The sequence below is a fragment of the Cavia porcellus genome, unplaced genomic scaffold (genome assembly GCF_034190915.1).
Source record: "Cavia porcellus strain 051 isolate PalLab524CR breed Dunkin Hartley unplaced genomic scaffold, mCavPor4.1 scaffold_10, whole genome shotgun sequence".
NCBI classification, from domain to species: Eukaryota; Metazoa; Chordata; class Mammalia; order Rodentia; family Caviidae; genus Cavia; species Cavia porcellus.
Window position 1 is genome coordinate 37,138,268 of NW_026947493.1, and position 17,636 is coordinate 37,155,903.

The 17,636-nt window shown below is 46.0% G+C and overlaps 1 protein-coding gene across 3 annotated transcripts in view; it reads right to left on the reverse strand.

The window, feature by feature from the left end:
• Arhgef3 (Rho guanine nucleotide exchange factor 3) overlaps positions 1-17,636 on the reverse strand; it is a 277,874-nt gene that overhangs the window by 172,011 nt on the left and 88,227 nt on the right. For all 3 annotated transcript variants that reach the window (XM_063257324.1, XM_063257325.1, XM_005008261.4), the window contains exon 3: positions 15,939-16,005. In XM_063257324.1, coding sequence (XP_063113394.1) covers positions 15,939-16,005 — 67 coding nt within the window. The remainder of the gene's footprint in view (positions 1-15,938; positions 16,006-17,636) is intronic.

The window sequence follows — 17,636 nt, forward strand, 5'->3', positions numbered from 1 at the left end:
GTGAGAGGGGATAGCCAGGGGGTGGCGGGACATAGAACTTCAACCCTGTGGTAGCCTCTTTCACTGGGTTCAAGTCACAGATCTGTGCTAATAATTTCTATCCAAAGTGGTTACAGTCACAAGTACTGATGAAGCGAAATTCATCCCGGCCCTGCCTTTTCTTTACTAGCAAAAGAGGACATGTGTCAGTTTCAGGACCCCCAAGTCCTGACCAAAGAGTGTCACAGGAAAACACTACTGGGTCACCAGTGTCTGAAGCTGAATGTAGACTGCCCCCAAAACCAGAATGTTTCTCAAACCGCCCGGGAATCTTTTATGAAATGCAGAACCTGATGCGGCTCGGGCTGCAGCCTGAGACTCTGCATCTCTTCCTGGCCCAGGGACTGTAGCTAATGCCCAGACCACACTTGCAGAATCTAAGAGACATGCAGCTTACATAGACCAAAAGAGCTGTCCTGGGAACAGGTGATGATGCTATCCCAAGAGAGAAGTAAAATCAAGCACTTCATAACCCTACAGTTTTAGCTTCCCGCTCTTGTCAGAACCTCAGCACATCTAAGCTACCAAACAGGCTTAACTGGGTGACTTCTGTAGAATTAGGAAAACCTTGTTTAGCTACGATTAACTTCTTCCCTTAACCGAAGTTTTGGGAACAGCTGTGGCTCCTTCTAGGTACAGAGAACCAAAAGCCTCAAAGGACAACACACTGAGCCTCTGGCCTTCACCTGCCTGTGTCCTCACCCAAGTCAAGGACACTCCTCGTGCTGTCCTGGGCTGGCCAGCTCTTGCGGGAACAGCCACCTTCCTGGGGCCAGCAGGGACTGGGGTCCTCTTCATCCACCATATGGGCTGCCCTTCCCCACATGACAGGCACCATCATAAAAATCACTCAACTAGTCCAAAGCATTTTATTTTTACCTGCAGAGTCAGTCACCCTGTTTTATTATGTAACCAGCAGTGAAGGTGTCCTCTTTCCGTGGCCATCGGAAGCTCCGCCAGGCCAGCAGAAAGGAGCTCAGCGCTCTGGAGAGCAAGAGCGGGGTGAGTATGCTGAAATAAACCCACCTACCACAGGTAGAGGTGTCCTAACTCCTCCTACTGCTGAACCAGAGCTTGGCTTCTTCTAAAACTAAGGCCGGCGTGAAGACTAAGGCACAGAACACAGCTTAGGGCAGGGGTGCGAATCTGTAGCACACACTCTGCGGCAGCCAGCTGTACCACAGAAAGCTCTAGAAGACTCACCATCCCTCGCTAGGGAGCTCCTCCCCCAAGGAGCTGACTTTGTGTCTCTTCTGCTAATATGGTGTTAGCATCAACTGCTTGATACATTTTTTTTTTAAAACCAGAACTACTAAAAAGAATTGGATTGTCTTTTGACGGCGCCATTGTAAGAACTTTCTTTCCTATTCCTATGCCCTGCTCTTTTTAACATTTGCCTTTGAGCTTAGAAGCAAAATCATTTCTTACTATATTTCACAAGTTTGAAGCTATGAAACAACATGAAAATTAGACTTAAGAGGTATAACAGACAACTTTAATCTTGAAACTAAAACCCTAAAATGGAAGTAGAATGTCGGTGGCTAAGAGAAGGGAAGGGCCTTCCTGCAGGAGGAGGACAAGCTGGAGGATCTCACTCCGGGAGGGAAAGCGCCAACTCGACCTCAGCATGCCAAGTGAGCAAGATGCAGACGTCGCTTCCTGAGTCACAGGTGTCGAGAGAAAAGGCAGAGTGAATTGAGGACGAGTATTTCTGTGGTACATATGCTGGGCCTCTTACTCATTCTGGATAATGAGATGAGCACATTTTTAAAAAGAAAAAAAGCGGGGGCATGAATCAGGACTGGGAGAATAGGCAGCAGGAGGCTTCATTATGTTTCCAGAACAGCAAATCCAGTCCATTTGTACCCGCTCTGTGTACTTGAAAAGACTGTTCCACTCTAAACTTCAGCCTTTTTCCTTTTCGAGAAGTTTCAGAAGTTGCTTGTGAACTTACTGATACTTGGCAAAGTGTCTCTCTCTCTCTCTCTCTCTCTCTCTCTCTCTCTCTCTCTCACACACACACACACACACACACACACACAAAACACATTTGATTTTAACCACATGAATTCCAAGATGGGAAACATACTGTGGGGTAGAAGGAATTTTTTAAGACCCAAGAATCTTTCTGGCAGCTCAGTCTCACTATGCAGTTCAGGCTGGGCTTGAACTCACAATGGAACCCTGAGCTGTCCTGTAAGCTCCAGCTGATCCTCCCACACAGCCTGCTGCGTGCTGAGGTTATACACAAGCACCACCGGGCCTGGCAAAGAGGGCAACGGTCCTTTTGACCCACAAACTCCTAACACAAAATTGCAATCTGTAATCCTCTCAATAAAAAAATAAGCCAAGAGAATACCCAGACTTCTGTATTGGGTATTTTTCTTTAATTTTCTTAAAATAGTATCAAACTATTGTCATCGAGAACTCATAAAAAGCCAAGTATGACAGTGTGTACCTGTATTCCCAGGCTAAAGCAGAAGGGTCACGAGTTCAAGCCTAGTCTGGGTAGCTCAATGAGCCCCGATCAGAAAATATAACAAGGGCTGGTGACATAGCTGAGTGAGAAGGTCCTGATTCAAACTCAGGTCCTGCTGAAGGAAGGAAAGACGGGGATAGTTCTCTAGCTACAAGAACAACGTGGGAGTGTTGCTATTATTTGTCGATGATGATGACTGTAGTCATGATTTCTCCCTTGCTAAGGACACAGTATCCATACTTACTAAGGCACTTCCCACCTTCTCAAATACCCAAGTAAGGCGTATGGATTCCTGCTACTTTTAAAAACAAGGACAACACTCCTCCAGGTTCACCTCTACCAAGTTCTGACACACGAAACTCCTCTACAGACAGATGCCATACTTTAAAATCTGTCTTAAGTAAGTCACTGGACTCAGGCCGAATCATTGCATTTCTGACTTAGATTCATTCCTGTTCCCCCCAGAGATGATTTTATCCCCGGGTCCTAAATAGAAGACTCCTCTTCAAACTTGTAATTCAAATATTTGTCTTCTTACTTCAGTTTTTCTTCCTCTCAAACAGAAAGATATATGCACTCTGTAGAAACTTGGGAAAGTAAAAACAATGAAGAAAAAATGTCTCTTCTAATCTCATCTACTGAGATAGAACATTTTCTTTTCTTTTCTTTTGAGACAGGGTCTCCCTATACAGTTCAGGCTGGCCTTGGGCTCACTGGGTAGCCTAGGCTGGTCCTGAACTTGCAGCAATCCTCTTCCTCAGCCTCCTGAGTGCTGGGATGACAGGAGCACACCACCATGCCTGGAACATTATTAATATTTAACATATTTTCTTTCAATCATTTCAAATGATTCTTTCCATAGTAATAATTTTATATATTAGTTTGCATAGTAATAATACATATCTAATTCTGCTTCTTACTTTACTTACATTACCAACATTTTCCATGAATTAACACTCATCCCTAACATCCCATTATGACCCATAATATTCAACATATGGGTAAACCACAATTTACATCACTGTCTCACATTACTGGATATTTAGACATTTTTCACTTTTCTTATCATAACTGCTGCTGCACAAAACATTTTCATGCATAAATCTTAAGCTCCATCTCCCATGACTTCCTGAAAAAGTCACATCTTATAAGTGACAATACTGAGTCAATATGGCAAATGTATTTATAGTTCTTGGCACAAGCAGTCGAACTGCTTTTCCAAAAGATGCCCAAGTCGCACTACCACCAAATGCCCGTGACACTTCATCCCACAGCACTCTTCTCAGCATCTCAAATTATTACTTTTTAAAATGCCAATTAATAAATCAGGTGTGATGCTAAATACCCGTAATCCCAGCATAAAAAAGGTCTGGGGATGAAATTCAGTTGGAAGGCTTGGGTCCAATCTCTAGGCAAGGAAGAGGGACGCTGATTCATTCTCTAGGTGAAATAAATCTCATCCTCAGGCTGACCTGCTGAGTTCAGTGATTTTAGTGTCACCTCAATATCAAAATAATCTATTCTGATCCATCAAATCAAGATGCTACTTTTCCCACATCAAAGCCACAAAAATGACAGAACATAGTCGTTTGCTGGGTGTTTTCACTGGGCAACTAAGTGCTGTGGCTAAAGAAGCCAAGAGCATCAGTTCAGTACCAATCTGCGACCACGCAGAAAGGCAAGCTTTGAAATAAATCCAGCACAGAACCAACGGCCAACTTCGCAGGGTGCACGAGTTCTGAGGAGCTACAAGCCAGGGCCTACCAGCACAGATACAAAGCATGTTCAAGATTCATCCAGGCTCTGTTTAAAATCATTCAACTGCTGTTTCCACAGAGGCCTTCTTACTTCTAGGCTGATACACCCTCACAGGAACATCAGCTGCATCTGTTTTACAGAATGTTAGACGGATGCAGAAAGCAAACCCTCCAGACACAGGCTCTGACCCAGGGGCTGAATACATCACTCTATAAAACAGAACGTCAGAAAAAATGAAAGCCTTTCTAGTGTACTAGAAATATTGTGAGCTATCTTCCCCACATGCCCTTCCCAGATAATGTACCCACTTTCCAGACCGCAATCCCTACAGCTCCTGCTGAATGTGGGAGATAACAGTAGCAGGAGCAGGGCAGGGAGAACTTGCTACACCACAGACCAGATGCTGAATGCCTGATTAGAAACTATCTCGTTTAATCCTTACAAGAACCCTGTGATCTAGACACGTTTCAGAGAGGGAGTCTGAATCTCAGGGAGGTTGATAATGTGCCCAAGCTGGAACATGGCAGATTCATCATAAAAATCTCTGGCCAGAGCCCAGGGAAGCCCCTCTAAGAGCCGTCAAGAAGCCTGCCCACCACTGGTGAAGCCCAGAGCAAGCCAGAGGAGCTGATACAATCAGCTTCCTTGGGGACTCGGGAATGGAACAATGGAGACAGACCAGCCTGGGAACTGTGGAGCCTTAGCTGCTGAACACTCAGGCTGGTCAGTTTGTTTCCAAGATGGAATCACAACAAGCCCAAACTGCCACACACCAGGAGGCACTGGCAGCATGACCTGCAGACCCAGAGAAAACAGAAGCAGACAGAGGAGGGGGAATCCTGGCTCCTGCAAGTGAACATTCTCTGGTCAGACAGCTATTTTCTTGAGGTAACAGAGAAAGTGGTTTTTCTTTTCCAAGCAAATGCCAAAAAAGTCAAAAAAGGAAGGGTGAGGGGACTATTTGAGAATAAAAAAAGACTTAAGAAATGCTAAAATTATGGTGGTCAATTAGATAAGAAAACAAGCAATAATTCCAGCCAGAAGCAATATGTGATTCTTTTAAATGGTTTTAGGGGAAAACTAGTCCTAAAAAAACTCTAAGATTATACAAATAAGAGCTGGATTTTATCAAATGAAATCACTGTGCCTTGCTTAGGTTGATAATGGCATGGAAAACATGCTTATTCTCGGGACATGCATACGGATGCAGTCAGAAGTAAAGGGTCATGGTAGCTACAACTGTGTTACTCTGAATGGTTTAGTACAATGAATTCAAACCATATAAATAGCTACAGACAAACAAATAGGTAAAGCAAATGTTAGCAATCATTGATTTTAGGTGGTGTGTGTTCCCTGCACTTTCAACTTTTCCACTTTTGGTATGTTTTGTGATAAACAAGACACACAGTAAAAACAAACAAACAAACATCACGGAAGCCCCTTAGGAAGACAGCAAGAGAGACTCAGCATCTCTGAACCCAGCATCTCTAACCATCCTCCTGCCCCATTTTCTTCTCTGTGGATGCCAGACCATATTGGCCCCGAGGACAAAGAGCACTCTGCACATCAGCTGTGCAGAGTGAATTATCAGATAGAATTATCGCACAGCTGTGTCTTCCCCAGGGTGTGGGCCCCCTGAGAGGCTGGGCAGGGGTACATTTCCCTCGTATGCAAGGCCAGTTTCAGTCATGTGCAAAAGTGCAGGGCCTGCTTTTGTACTCCTTGACACCATCAGGGCTGGGGGTGGAGGACCAAATGCTCAGAGAAGAGAAGAATTTTCACCACGCTGCTTCGAGTGTGCAGCCCACTGAAAAGCAGGCCCCTGCCATCAGACTATGGTGAGCATGTGTCTCCACAGCATACCTGTTTCAAAGACATTTCACTGCAGTAATAGAAAATGTTTTAAGTACAAAAAAGCGGGAAGTCAAATCTGTGTGCCAAACATAGATGAGAGGAGCAAAAGATACCTAATATTCAGGAGGCACCTGGTTTCCTAAATGTTACCCATGAAGTACGTGGGAGACTTAGGAGGAACTAAGTGTACAGAGACGTGAGATGTAGATGAACTTAGAATTCACGAGGCTTGCTCTTGGCCGCGGTTGGAGACACCCATTCTGGCACCACGTGTCTTATACTCAGCTAATTGGCAAAACGCAGCTACTGGTCCCTGAGTTCCTTTGATAAAAGTGTGGGTCGCTGGTCAGGGCACCTTCTTTCTGTGGGCTTCTTGCTCAAACTTCAGCACTGGTTCTTGTAACCACAGGATCTGTGTTTAATGCTGGAGAGGGCGAGATGGGACATATGGATATTCCGAAGCCAGGAGTCGGTGGCATGGTCCTCCCGGAGATATGCTCGCTTACCCTGTCTTCCCCCACCTTCTCTCTGTGTGTGCACTGACTGATTCAATGAACACTGTAATTTGGGCTTTCAAAGGGGATTTTGTGTTTTTGTTTTTCTGAGCTGGGGTCTTGCTATGTAGCCCAGGCTGGCCTTGAACTTACAGCAATTCTCCTGCCTCAGCCTCCCAGGTGCTGGAATTACAGGTGTGCACCACCATGGCCAGTTCCACTTGATTGTTTTTGTCTTTTTGAGACAGGGTCTCACTATGCAGTTCAGGCTGGTCTTGAGCTCACTTTGTAGCTCAGGCTGGTCTCAGACTTGCAACAATCCTCCCATCTCAGCCTACCAACTGCTGGGATTACAGGCTTGCACCACCACACCTGGCTCACTCCACCTGATTTTTGAGGTTTTGCTATGTAGTTCAGGCTGGCCTCAAACTCACTATGTAAACCAGGCTTGCCTCAAACCTGCAGCCATCCTCCTGCCTCAGCCTCCTGAATGCTGGGACTACAGGTGTGCACCCCCACACTCAGTATTAAGGAATTCCAACGGAGAGCCAATGAGCTATACCCAATCTAACCCATCAAATGGGCCACAGTGACCCTGAAGAGGAAGACACTGACAGAAGTCTGCAGCAGAAACCACAAGCATCCATCCCAGCTTCTAACACACAGCAGAAAACCAACTTTGAAGGAAAGGAGAATGAAGGAGACCGCTCACCCTTCCAACAAGGCAGTGTCTAGAGAGGCGCATCCCTCCGCTCTCAGCTCAACTGCCCCTCCCACGTGTTCACACAGCACAGGGTCTTTGGAGGCTGCACGGTCACCGTCACACTACTGTTTGTGTTTAAAGGCTAAATGTGATTAAAAGAAAAAATAAGTTCCATGAAACATCAATAATGTGAAAACTGCAAAGCAATGACTGACTTGTGGACCAAGTTCCATTTAAAACCCTTGCTAAACAGAGCACAGTGGCACATGCCTGTAATGCTGGTGCTCAAGAGGCTGAGGCAGGAGAATTGCCTGGCTGAGGTGAGCCTGGGCTGCACAGTGAGTTCAAGGCCAGCCTAAGCAACACCCGGAGACCCTGACTCAAAAATTAAAATTAAAAAAAAAAAAAACAAAAAACAAAAAACTTCTGACCAAACTCTAATACCTCTCAGTATTCTAGAAATGCCCCAAAGCCTTTCAGAACATGATTTTCCAAAACCTACTATTATTTGGGTCCATCCAAAGGATGATTATATTTTATTCTTGCTGAACAACCCTACTAGAAAACAAAGTCAAAAACAACTGCTTTTTCTTTCTTTTCCTTTTTTTCTTGAAATCCATTTTATTTCAAGGAGAAAGGGAAGGGAAGGGGAGGGGAGGGGAGGGGAGAGGAGGGGAGGGGAGGAAACTGAATTGCTTCCACTACAAAGAAGAGAACTCAGGAGTTGGGGCTGTGTAAGGTGGGACCCTGGGAGTCAGGGTGATGTGATGGGGAAGGTGTTTGTTATGTTTGAATCCAGAACGTCCCCAGGGCTAGCACACTGGAGGGGATCACTGTATTATGCAAATTCCTATGCAAATGGGGCAGCTGGTACGGGGAAATGTATCCAGTGCCCAGGCTGGCACTCTGACCCCAAAGCAGGCTCTCCACTTGTTACAATGGCCAGGGACTGTCCACCAAACTCAAACGTCTGCACATCTGGGGACAGCAGCCAAGTGTTGCCCTAGACTACCAGGGAGGTGGGAGGTTGGTAAAACAGTGCATGCAAATAAGTAGAATATGCCACGCCTTTCTCTGCACCCACATCCTCTGTTCCCAGATGCTTCACATGACAAATACTCCATGAGGTGGCCCTACGTGTTCTAAAGTACTGAACCTTTTGGTTTTGAGGCAGAGCCTTGCTAAATTGCCTACACTAATCTTAAACTCATGATCCTCTCTGCCTCAGCCTCCTGAGTAGCTGGCACTACAGCAAATGTAACGGGGGCTACAGGCATCTGACATCTTGCATAGTGACTCTGAATTTTCAAAAATAAGCTTCCTCTTGGTTGTAGAAGATTCTGATTCTGGAAGATCTTTTTTAATTATTATAAATTCATGGCTTTTGCTAATTATAAATGCAATACTCTCTGTAGGAAACTCAGACATTACAAAAAGTATTAACTAACACAAGAGTTCTGGAATAGCTCGCCCACCTCGGCTGTCCACCAAGGCTGATATTCTCCCAGACCTTTTTTGATGTAAAAATTAATACATTATTTTCCAGTGTGGGGATTATTTTAATTTTCACTAGCATTGGTTTATACCTGTACATGTTCCACATTATACACCTTCGTATCACTTTCACACTTTGCGTCTTCCTAGGGCAGTCACGGTGAACCTGTGGCCTGTGCGCCACAGCTGGCAGTCCATGATCATCGGAAGCTCTAAAAGGTTCACCATCACTGACCTAAGTTGTTTAGACTCAAAGTCTGAAGTCAGATTTCCTGGGTTCAAAAGTTAGACTCACTATTTAATTGTTGTGGGACTTTGAGAATGATTCTAGTCTCTATTTTCCAATCTGGAAACTGGGAATAATACTACTACTAATAATAATAATAATGATGATGATGATGATATCTACTAAATAAGGGTTCAGGGGATGTGAAGACTTGCAAAGTACTAGGAATAGCAGCCAACACACTACTGGAGCTAAATGAATGAAGTATATTATTATTCTATTGTTACTTTTGTCATGTTAAAATATTCCTAAATTATTAGAACAAACAACTTGACTTTGTTTACTGGTTATATGTATTTTCTCTTTGACAATGCTTATTTCAATCCTTTAACTCTTTTCCTATTGGGTTAATTTGTGTTACTGTTTTGCAAGAGTCTTTAGCATGTTAGGGAAGGTCATGTGAGACAAACACTGCAAATATTTCTCCCACTTACAAATAATTTCAGAGAAGAGCATTTGCAAAAAGGTGCCATTCGGAAATATGGAAACATCTATACTCATAAGTGAAATAAATCAGTGTCACATGTATAAACATAGGGTCTCCCAAGTGTAAGAAACTCAAAGAGTAAATAAGATCGAAAAGTTACAATGGGTATTGTGAAAGGAAAGAAACTGCTCAAAAGGACAGAACTGGGATGGGGAAGGAGAAAAGGTCCAGGAAAAAACACACATATACATCCACATATGCATACACACATACGTGCGAGACAGCTAAGAGAATTGTACTACTCATTCTATTAGTTCACCGAAAGGAACAGTTAGTGCTTATAGTGTCTGATCAATTTGAAATGCCTGTATCTGGTGATCCTGTCAACTATTCTGAAGAGAACAATATGCAATATAACCACTGTTAATTTCTATGATCTTATTTTGAAATTCTGCATTGTTTTGGGTTTTTTAATTCTATTTAAAATAAAATAAAGTTAGACAACAGAAGGTAGGGAGATAGATGTTTCTCAAATGAGAAGGAGATCAAGAGATGGAAGGAAGGGAGAGGGGAAGGGAAGCAGATGAAATACGGTATGTTATGTACATGCACCCCACAAGGAATGCAAACATCACACACTCCAAACATGGACTAATGAAAACAATTCAAAAAGAAAAAAAAAAGAGCCCGGAGGAGTGGCTCACCCTATAATATCAGCACTTGGGAGGCTGAGCAGGAAGATCATTTTAAGTTTGAGACCAGCCTGAACTGCATAGCAAAACCCTGTCTCAAAACAACAACAACAACAAAAAATTATGAAAGTTAAGAGTTTTTTGTAAATGAGGAGGGGGAAAGGAGTTGAAGAGAGGGTAGGGGAATGGGAAAAAAAAACAAGTTATATCATGTACAGTACAGATTCTCTATGTTGAATGTGATCGTTAAAATCTGATTTAAAAAGAAAACAACAAAAACATGGCTTAAACCAGGTGTAGGGTGTATGCCAGTAATCCCAGCACTCTGGGAGACTGAGCACGGAGATTACAAGTTTGAGCTTGGCCTGAATACATTAATGACTTGGCAAGACCCTGTCATACAAATAAATGAATGGATGGATGGATGAACAGACAGACAGACAGACAAATGAACAAACAAACATGAGATTTAGAATGAGATGAAGTCAGGACCAAGTACAAGCTCTGCCACTTAGCTGTTGTGTGACCCTGAGCAAGCCACTCTCTCTACACCTCTGGGGAGGCAGAACCCTAAGACTAGCCCCGAAGTCCCCTCTTTTAGGGTGCACATCCTGTCTAATCCTCTGCCTTCGAGTGCAGTGTGACCTGAGAACTTCACTGGACATCACCTCCGCCATGATTAGGTTCCTGGTCACAGGCTCTGAGATCACCAAAAGGGAAAGTAGCTGAGTGGCCTAACCTAATCTGGTGAGCCCTCTGAAAGAATCCATCAAGGGTTTGATGTGAAAGAGATTCTCCAGTCAGCTTTGCAGATGGAAGGGGGTGCACAGCAAAGACCTGGCAGGGACCTCTCAGAGCACAGAACCCTCATCCAACAGCCAACCAGGACCCAGGTACCTCCTGGCAGCCACCTGAAACAGGTTTCTCCCAGTACCTGACACAGCCTCCCTCACACCCTGTGTCTCATGAGACCTTGAACAGCAGCAAGCATGCCCCAAATTCTGCTCCTCAGAGCCATGAACTAAATTGTAGCAACTTATTACTCAGCAGCACAAAGAAACATAGTGTATGCACTCTGCTTGCAGTTTGGCTGCAAACAGAATCATGGAAAAATCCTGCGACCAGAATCGTAGAGATAATTAAATTCCTATGAACCTAGGAACTACCTTACACTCTGCAGAGCCCGGTAGAGTGTCAGTGAGCACCGGGCCAGTGCTTGTGAGGAGCAGTTATTAAATCATTCCCAGAAGTACCATTAGGAAACGGGACGGCAACATGGAGAAGGCTCAGAATCCAGTGTGAGAAAAAGCCTCCCACTGCTGCCCCTCCACCTGGAGCAACGCCACCAACTCAGTTGCACAGCCCAAGTCTGTGAAAAGCCCAAGACCGCCCTGGGATTGTCCATGTGGACCCGGAAAGCAAAGCCTTCTCCCTTCCCTCTGTGTGACTGTTCACAGCTGTCTTGTCCTTCCCGAAAAAGTCTATATGCAGTGGGAAACGATGAGAGGAACCCAGGGGTGACCACGCTGTGGAAGGGGTACCCCGAGACACAGCTGGGCCAGAGGCCGCCTCACTGCACCTTGGTCAGAGGAGCCATCAGTTCTCCCTCTGCACTGAAGCTCCTTTTAATTGAGTTTTTATCACCTGTAACCAAGAGTCCTGCTAATGACTGGGCCTCCTCCTCCTCCTCTAGGAATTAAAAGGTTGGGCTGGGAGCCTAGGCCGTCCACTAAGCCTGGCTTTAGAAATGTCTCCTCACACGGCCTTGGCAAAAGTCAAGACCAGGCGTCAGGAGGAGGTAAGTTCCTGAAAGCCGGTCAATATTTAGTTAAACCTCAGCTTTGCACGCAGCAGAGCCCGGCTAAGCATGAACTGCAGGAGTTGCACTCATGAGTTCCACATTTCCCGCAGATCGCCTCCTCACGTGGTCTCTCCTCTTCCTCTTCCCCAGCCCTCCTATTCCTCCCTCCCCCCTTCCCCTTCCCCTCCCCCCTCCCTCCTCTCCCTGGGAGGAGCTGTACAAAACACTTTCCCAAGGAAAGGTGGAAATTCTAAGCTCAGCATTTCCCCAGCCAGCTGGGGCCAGATGTGAACCTGACAGAAGGACCACCTGGGAGCAGGACACTCCTACTCAGGGTCTCACCTCCCTGGGCATCTGATTTCCTCCTTTTCTGTTCTGGCTCTGTGCACTGTAGCTTAAATGTTGCCACCAAGATCACCTCAACCCAAACCTCCCTCTGGGCTTCTCTCCATGAAGGTATCTGCAGCACCCAGGGGTCTGGGGAAAGACAGACACAGCGCTACCCCTTGCCCTGGGGGCTGGGGCAGTCCTAGAAGGTCAGAAATCCCCAAAGCCTTTGTCTTCTTGGCTCTTCAAGAAAACAGAGGGGCCATGTGCAAACTGCAGCAGCAGTGACAACCTGGAAAGGGCCACAACACATGACAAGAGTGAAAGGATTTTGGCCCAGATGGGACACTGTAGCCGGTAAAGCTGGGAGGCAGAACCAGGGGGCTCTATCTTGAGCTCTATCTTCCTGCCCCTAGGAATTTATCTGTGGTGGGAAATGAATACCAATGGGCTACGTGTGCATCACTAATGCCCCTCAGGCACCACCCCAAACCTAAGCTACATGTATGCCCCCACACCATGTGTCTGATGGAGAGAATGCCAGCCCCTGGAGACCCTGGAGGGTCAGGGGGTCTCTCCCCGCATTCTTAAAATAAAGGTCATTTATATTTCATACTTCTTACCTTTTCAGCCACGCCACAATTCTATCATATGGTTCCCTGACCGGGAATCCAATTCTATCAAAAAGGAGAGGCTGGCAAGTGTCATCTGCCCTTCCACACCTCGACATACCCACAGCCTCCAGCAGAACAAGGAGAGCTACGAGAAAGCTCTGAGGACCAGAACAGGTCTGCAGGGAGCACTCTTGGTACGGGTGGGAGGAAGGTTTACAACACAATTCACCCCAAAAGACCTTTCTGCTGGGCGGGGGATTTAGCTCAGTGGCACAGCACCTGCCTGGCAAGCTTGAGGTCCTGAGTTCAAGTTCTGATACCAAAGAAAACCTTTCTGGCAATTACTGTGAAATCTCTCTTTTCCCAAACTGGCTACTGCCAGCCTGCCCACAGAGCATCTCCCTGTTCACTTGTCTTCTGCAGAATTGTGGCTTCCTCTCTTGTTTTTTCCAGTCCAGCATCCATCAACCGGTCCCCAGGCCCGCGACCCCTCCAGATCTACAAATGCTCTACACACAGGGTCCTTTTGCTAAGCAAGGTAAGAAAGAATGGAATTACAGGTGCTTATAACACTCTTCTCTGCTGCCAATATGTAAGTATGGAAGCTTTCCTAGCACAAAGATCCTAAAACCTTCCTTTCCAAAGAAAAATCAAGTGTTCACAGAGCACCTGGCCCGAGCACAGTGTGCATAGCTCCGTCCAACAGACCTGAAAGTCAGATTCTGTTAAGAGAAAATGCAGCAGCCAGACGACATCTCCAACACCTCCATCCTGGCGTTCTGGGTTCCTCATTCCCTTCAATTACCATGCTGGGGACACAAGCTGTCCTGTGGCAGTGGAGGTGTTTCCACCTGGTTGGATTCCCTTCCACTCTGCCAGGTCACCGAGGTTTCCTCTCCAAAGCGCAGAGATGGATTTGGTCAAGAGAGTTCCAGCAGCTGGCCAGGCCCAAACCTCTCGCTCTGGTGTATCTTGATGCCAGTTTGTCTAACTTCACGGAGAAGCCCAGGGCCAGGAGCAATCAAAGCAGGTACCAGAGACCAATTTAAACATCATAGCTACCTCACCATGGGATGGATCCTATTTACTCAAACAATCTTAATGACTGGGCAATTCTTGGGAGCTGGCTAGAAATCTGAGGGCTACAGGAATGTGGAGTCAACACGCCATGAGGTTTGAACATTGCATGTACTTACAGTTAGCTGGGGCAGCCTTCCCCTCCCTGCTGCAGTGAGTTACCAACTGTAAATGCTATTGTCGTCTTGGAGAGACTTGGTAAGGCTGAGGCACGGAGAGGGTCATTTAATAGGTTTCTTTGAGCAGCAAGTTCTAAAGACTAGATCTGAGCTCAAAATTTGACAAAGCATTTTTAAGAAGGAAATAGTGCAAGAGGTTTCAAAGGCAGCCAGGTACAGGACAGTCCCTAAGCAAACTCAGGAGCTTACTGCCCTTAGTTAGCAAGCAGTACTGAATCAGCAAGAGACCTACAGAGCTGACTCTAAATGCCAGCTTTCAAAGTGTGTCCAGACTGTCTGGTCAACAAACGCTTTCAGGGTCAGTGACTTTGGGAAATGCCGAGAACTCCATCAACTCTTCCAGTGAGATCTTCATATGCACCACCACATCCGAGGCTCTGAGAAAGTCTGCACCATTAAGTATATTTAACACGGGCACTCAGTGTGTCCCAGACTTATGGACCACACAGAGCTTTTTTCACTTAATGACCAACATCACCCAAGTGTACATGCTTGGAGAAATGGGTTCTCATACACAAAAGATAAACAGGCATAGAAGGCACAAGACTTGGACTCAGTAAGCCATGCACATCCATTTCAGAAGTCAGCACATTGTTCTTCAGACTCAGTGAAAACACACTGCAACCTGACCTGAACAGTGCCATGATCTATATTTACTTTTTTTTTTTTTTCTTTTTTGGTACCAGGGATCGAACTCACGAGCAAGCGCTTGCAAAGACAGGTGCTTATGTCGCTGAGCTAAATCCCCAGCTATATTTACTTTTAATAAGACACGTGGGGGAAATGACAAAATCTATATGACATTTTAAACTGTGACTGCATAGTACTGAAAAACAAAAGACTTGGACTTGAAATTCCATCTAAAGGCAATAGGAAGATTTGGCATTCGAAGATGTGAGAGAATCATTCATTCGACAAATTTATTAAGCCTGAATATGCCAGGCACTGTGCTGGGCCTATGACACAGTAAAATGAAATTAAACTGACAAGGTCTCTGCGCACTCCCCATTTGGGGCTTCTCATCTCAAATTTCAGTAGGTGCTGACTGAGCACACTGCCTAGAAATTCCAGAGTACACAGGAGGGGAATGGGTTTAGCAGAGGGGGTGGAGACTTCCCAGAAGACACACCAGCTTATCAGCCCCAGGATGAAATGGGTGGTGTCAAGTGTAGGGGGCTGTGCTCAGCAAGGGAACACCACACCCGTCAGCTCTGAACATTCTCCACAGAGGCAAGAGTCCCCGCCCTGACCGCTGAGGTCCTTTCAGTAGACCTCCATGCCCTATGACCATCGGCATCACCACTGGAAGCCCCCCCTGGTGGAAGAAGACGTTCCATCTCACTCCTCATTTTGTGCTTAGGAAACGTTTATGATTCCCTTTAGAGCCTATTTAAACTTACGAATGTCTGGAAAATGAAGCCCCATAAAGGCCTCACCCTACATTTTAACAGACTGGATACTGACAGCTTGAGACTCTGACCCCTCCTGGTTTCTGCTCCACAAGATGCCACAGCCTGTGATGTTCCAGCAGGCCACTGTCAGTGGATGCCCATGGGAATACTGAAGCCACCAGCACTGGAGCACATCAACCTCCCAGAAGACAAGCACAGTGGGCTCGGGGCAGAATCTTCCACTCATAAAGCAAACCATGACCTCCATCCTCTGGAGCATGCGACACAGTCCAGAATAGAGGCCACCCGGGGCAGACACTTACCCCTCTGAAATTCCAGGCTTTAGCTGAAGGGAACATGGGAAAGTTCTTTTGCTGCTGCCGTTTCAGTCTAGAAGAGGAGAAAGGACATGTTCTTTATTTGTTGATCAGATGCTTAGAAGAAATCAGTTTTCAAATGCAGATTCATCAAAAAGAAAGATGTCTGAAGCAACGGCCTAGGGAAAGCAGGCGCAAGAGCGTCCTGCTGTCTTCTGTACCCACGTTCCCTGCCAATGCCATCCCCATGCTCAAGAGGAAAGCCCTCAGTGGTCAACTGACTAGTCAATCTCACTCAGAAAAGTAGCATCCAGTCAACCTTCCCTCAGAAAACAAAATCTAAAACACAATTTGGATGCAACCAAACAGTCAGACCAAATTCCCAATCTTTGTCTCCTGTCACACACAAGCAGCTCCCAAATGATCATCGACAGGTACAGTTCCTGGCTCCACTCAGCCTGGACAGCTCCTTGTCACACACACCCACTGGGGAGCCTTGACCCTCCACAGAGGCCACCCATGAGCTTAGGAGCGAGATCATCAGCAGGACGTGTGGCTCTGCCTAACAGGTGACACCGGTCTCCTCTCTGAGAGCGCCTCAGCACCAATCCCCTTCCTAGCAGTGGTGCAGCAGCTTCCGGATGGGGCAGGGCAGGGCTCCAGGCAGGCCCCACCAGAAGAACCTCATTTCTGTCTTGCAAATGGAATCCAATTCCATAGCTGCCGCAAGAAAATCTTCCCTATGTTCTTACCAAGAGATCAAATTACCCACAAACACACCGCAAGTGATGCCTGTCAGTGCAGACACTCAAATCTTGAGTTGACTGAGAAGCAGTCCCAGTTCTTTGGATGCTTCCTGAGATTTGATGCCTGAGGCACCAAAACAGTGTGGTCAGTGACACATGTACCACCTCTGTCTTGAGATCTCTGCTGTAATCAACAGTAAAGCCAGCAGAAAGCATACAGTGACAAGTGGCCAGGCCTTAGAGTATGCTGGACCCAAGTAAAAATATTGCTTGGCTTTACCACACAAAAAGAGATAAATAAAATACAAGGTAATTATAGTAATAGCGGCAGCTAGTAGGTAATAAAGTCTTACAAAAGTATACATGAATATTTTGTAGTTAATCTCATTGATTCACTCTGTGAACTAGGGTTTGTCATTATGTCATTATGTCACAGACAAAAAAACTGAGGGCCTGGGGACATAGTTCAGCGATACAATGTTTGTCTAGTCCTGCATTCTGCCCAAAGTTCTATCATACAAAAAGAAGCCCGAGACCCAGAGATATTACATGATTGAATTATAATCATACAGGTGAAACTTGATTTTGACCTCCGCTGTCTAATCGCAGCCCCTGTGTGAGACCTATGTGACCCTGACATAAAGTTACTTTCTCAAGTTTTTCTTTTCTATGTGCAAAACAGGGGACATAACACCCATTCCACGGAGCCAAGAGTAGGACACCGTCTCCTTTCTGTCCTTAACAGGCTTTCACCAGATGTCAGCACGGTGTCCCTCCCCCTCCTTCCTCAAGTCCAGCTCCAAGAACAGCATCGGCCCGGGGCCAGGACTGAGGGCTGGCAGCACGGCGCAGCCTGGTGAGAAGCCGGCTCTGTCAGAGCTGGCTGTACAGGGGTCCTGCTCCGGCCTCCTCACCTGCAAGGCCAGCAGAGAGCTCAGGCCGGCAGTGGCTCAGGTAG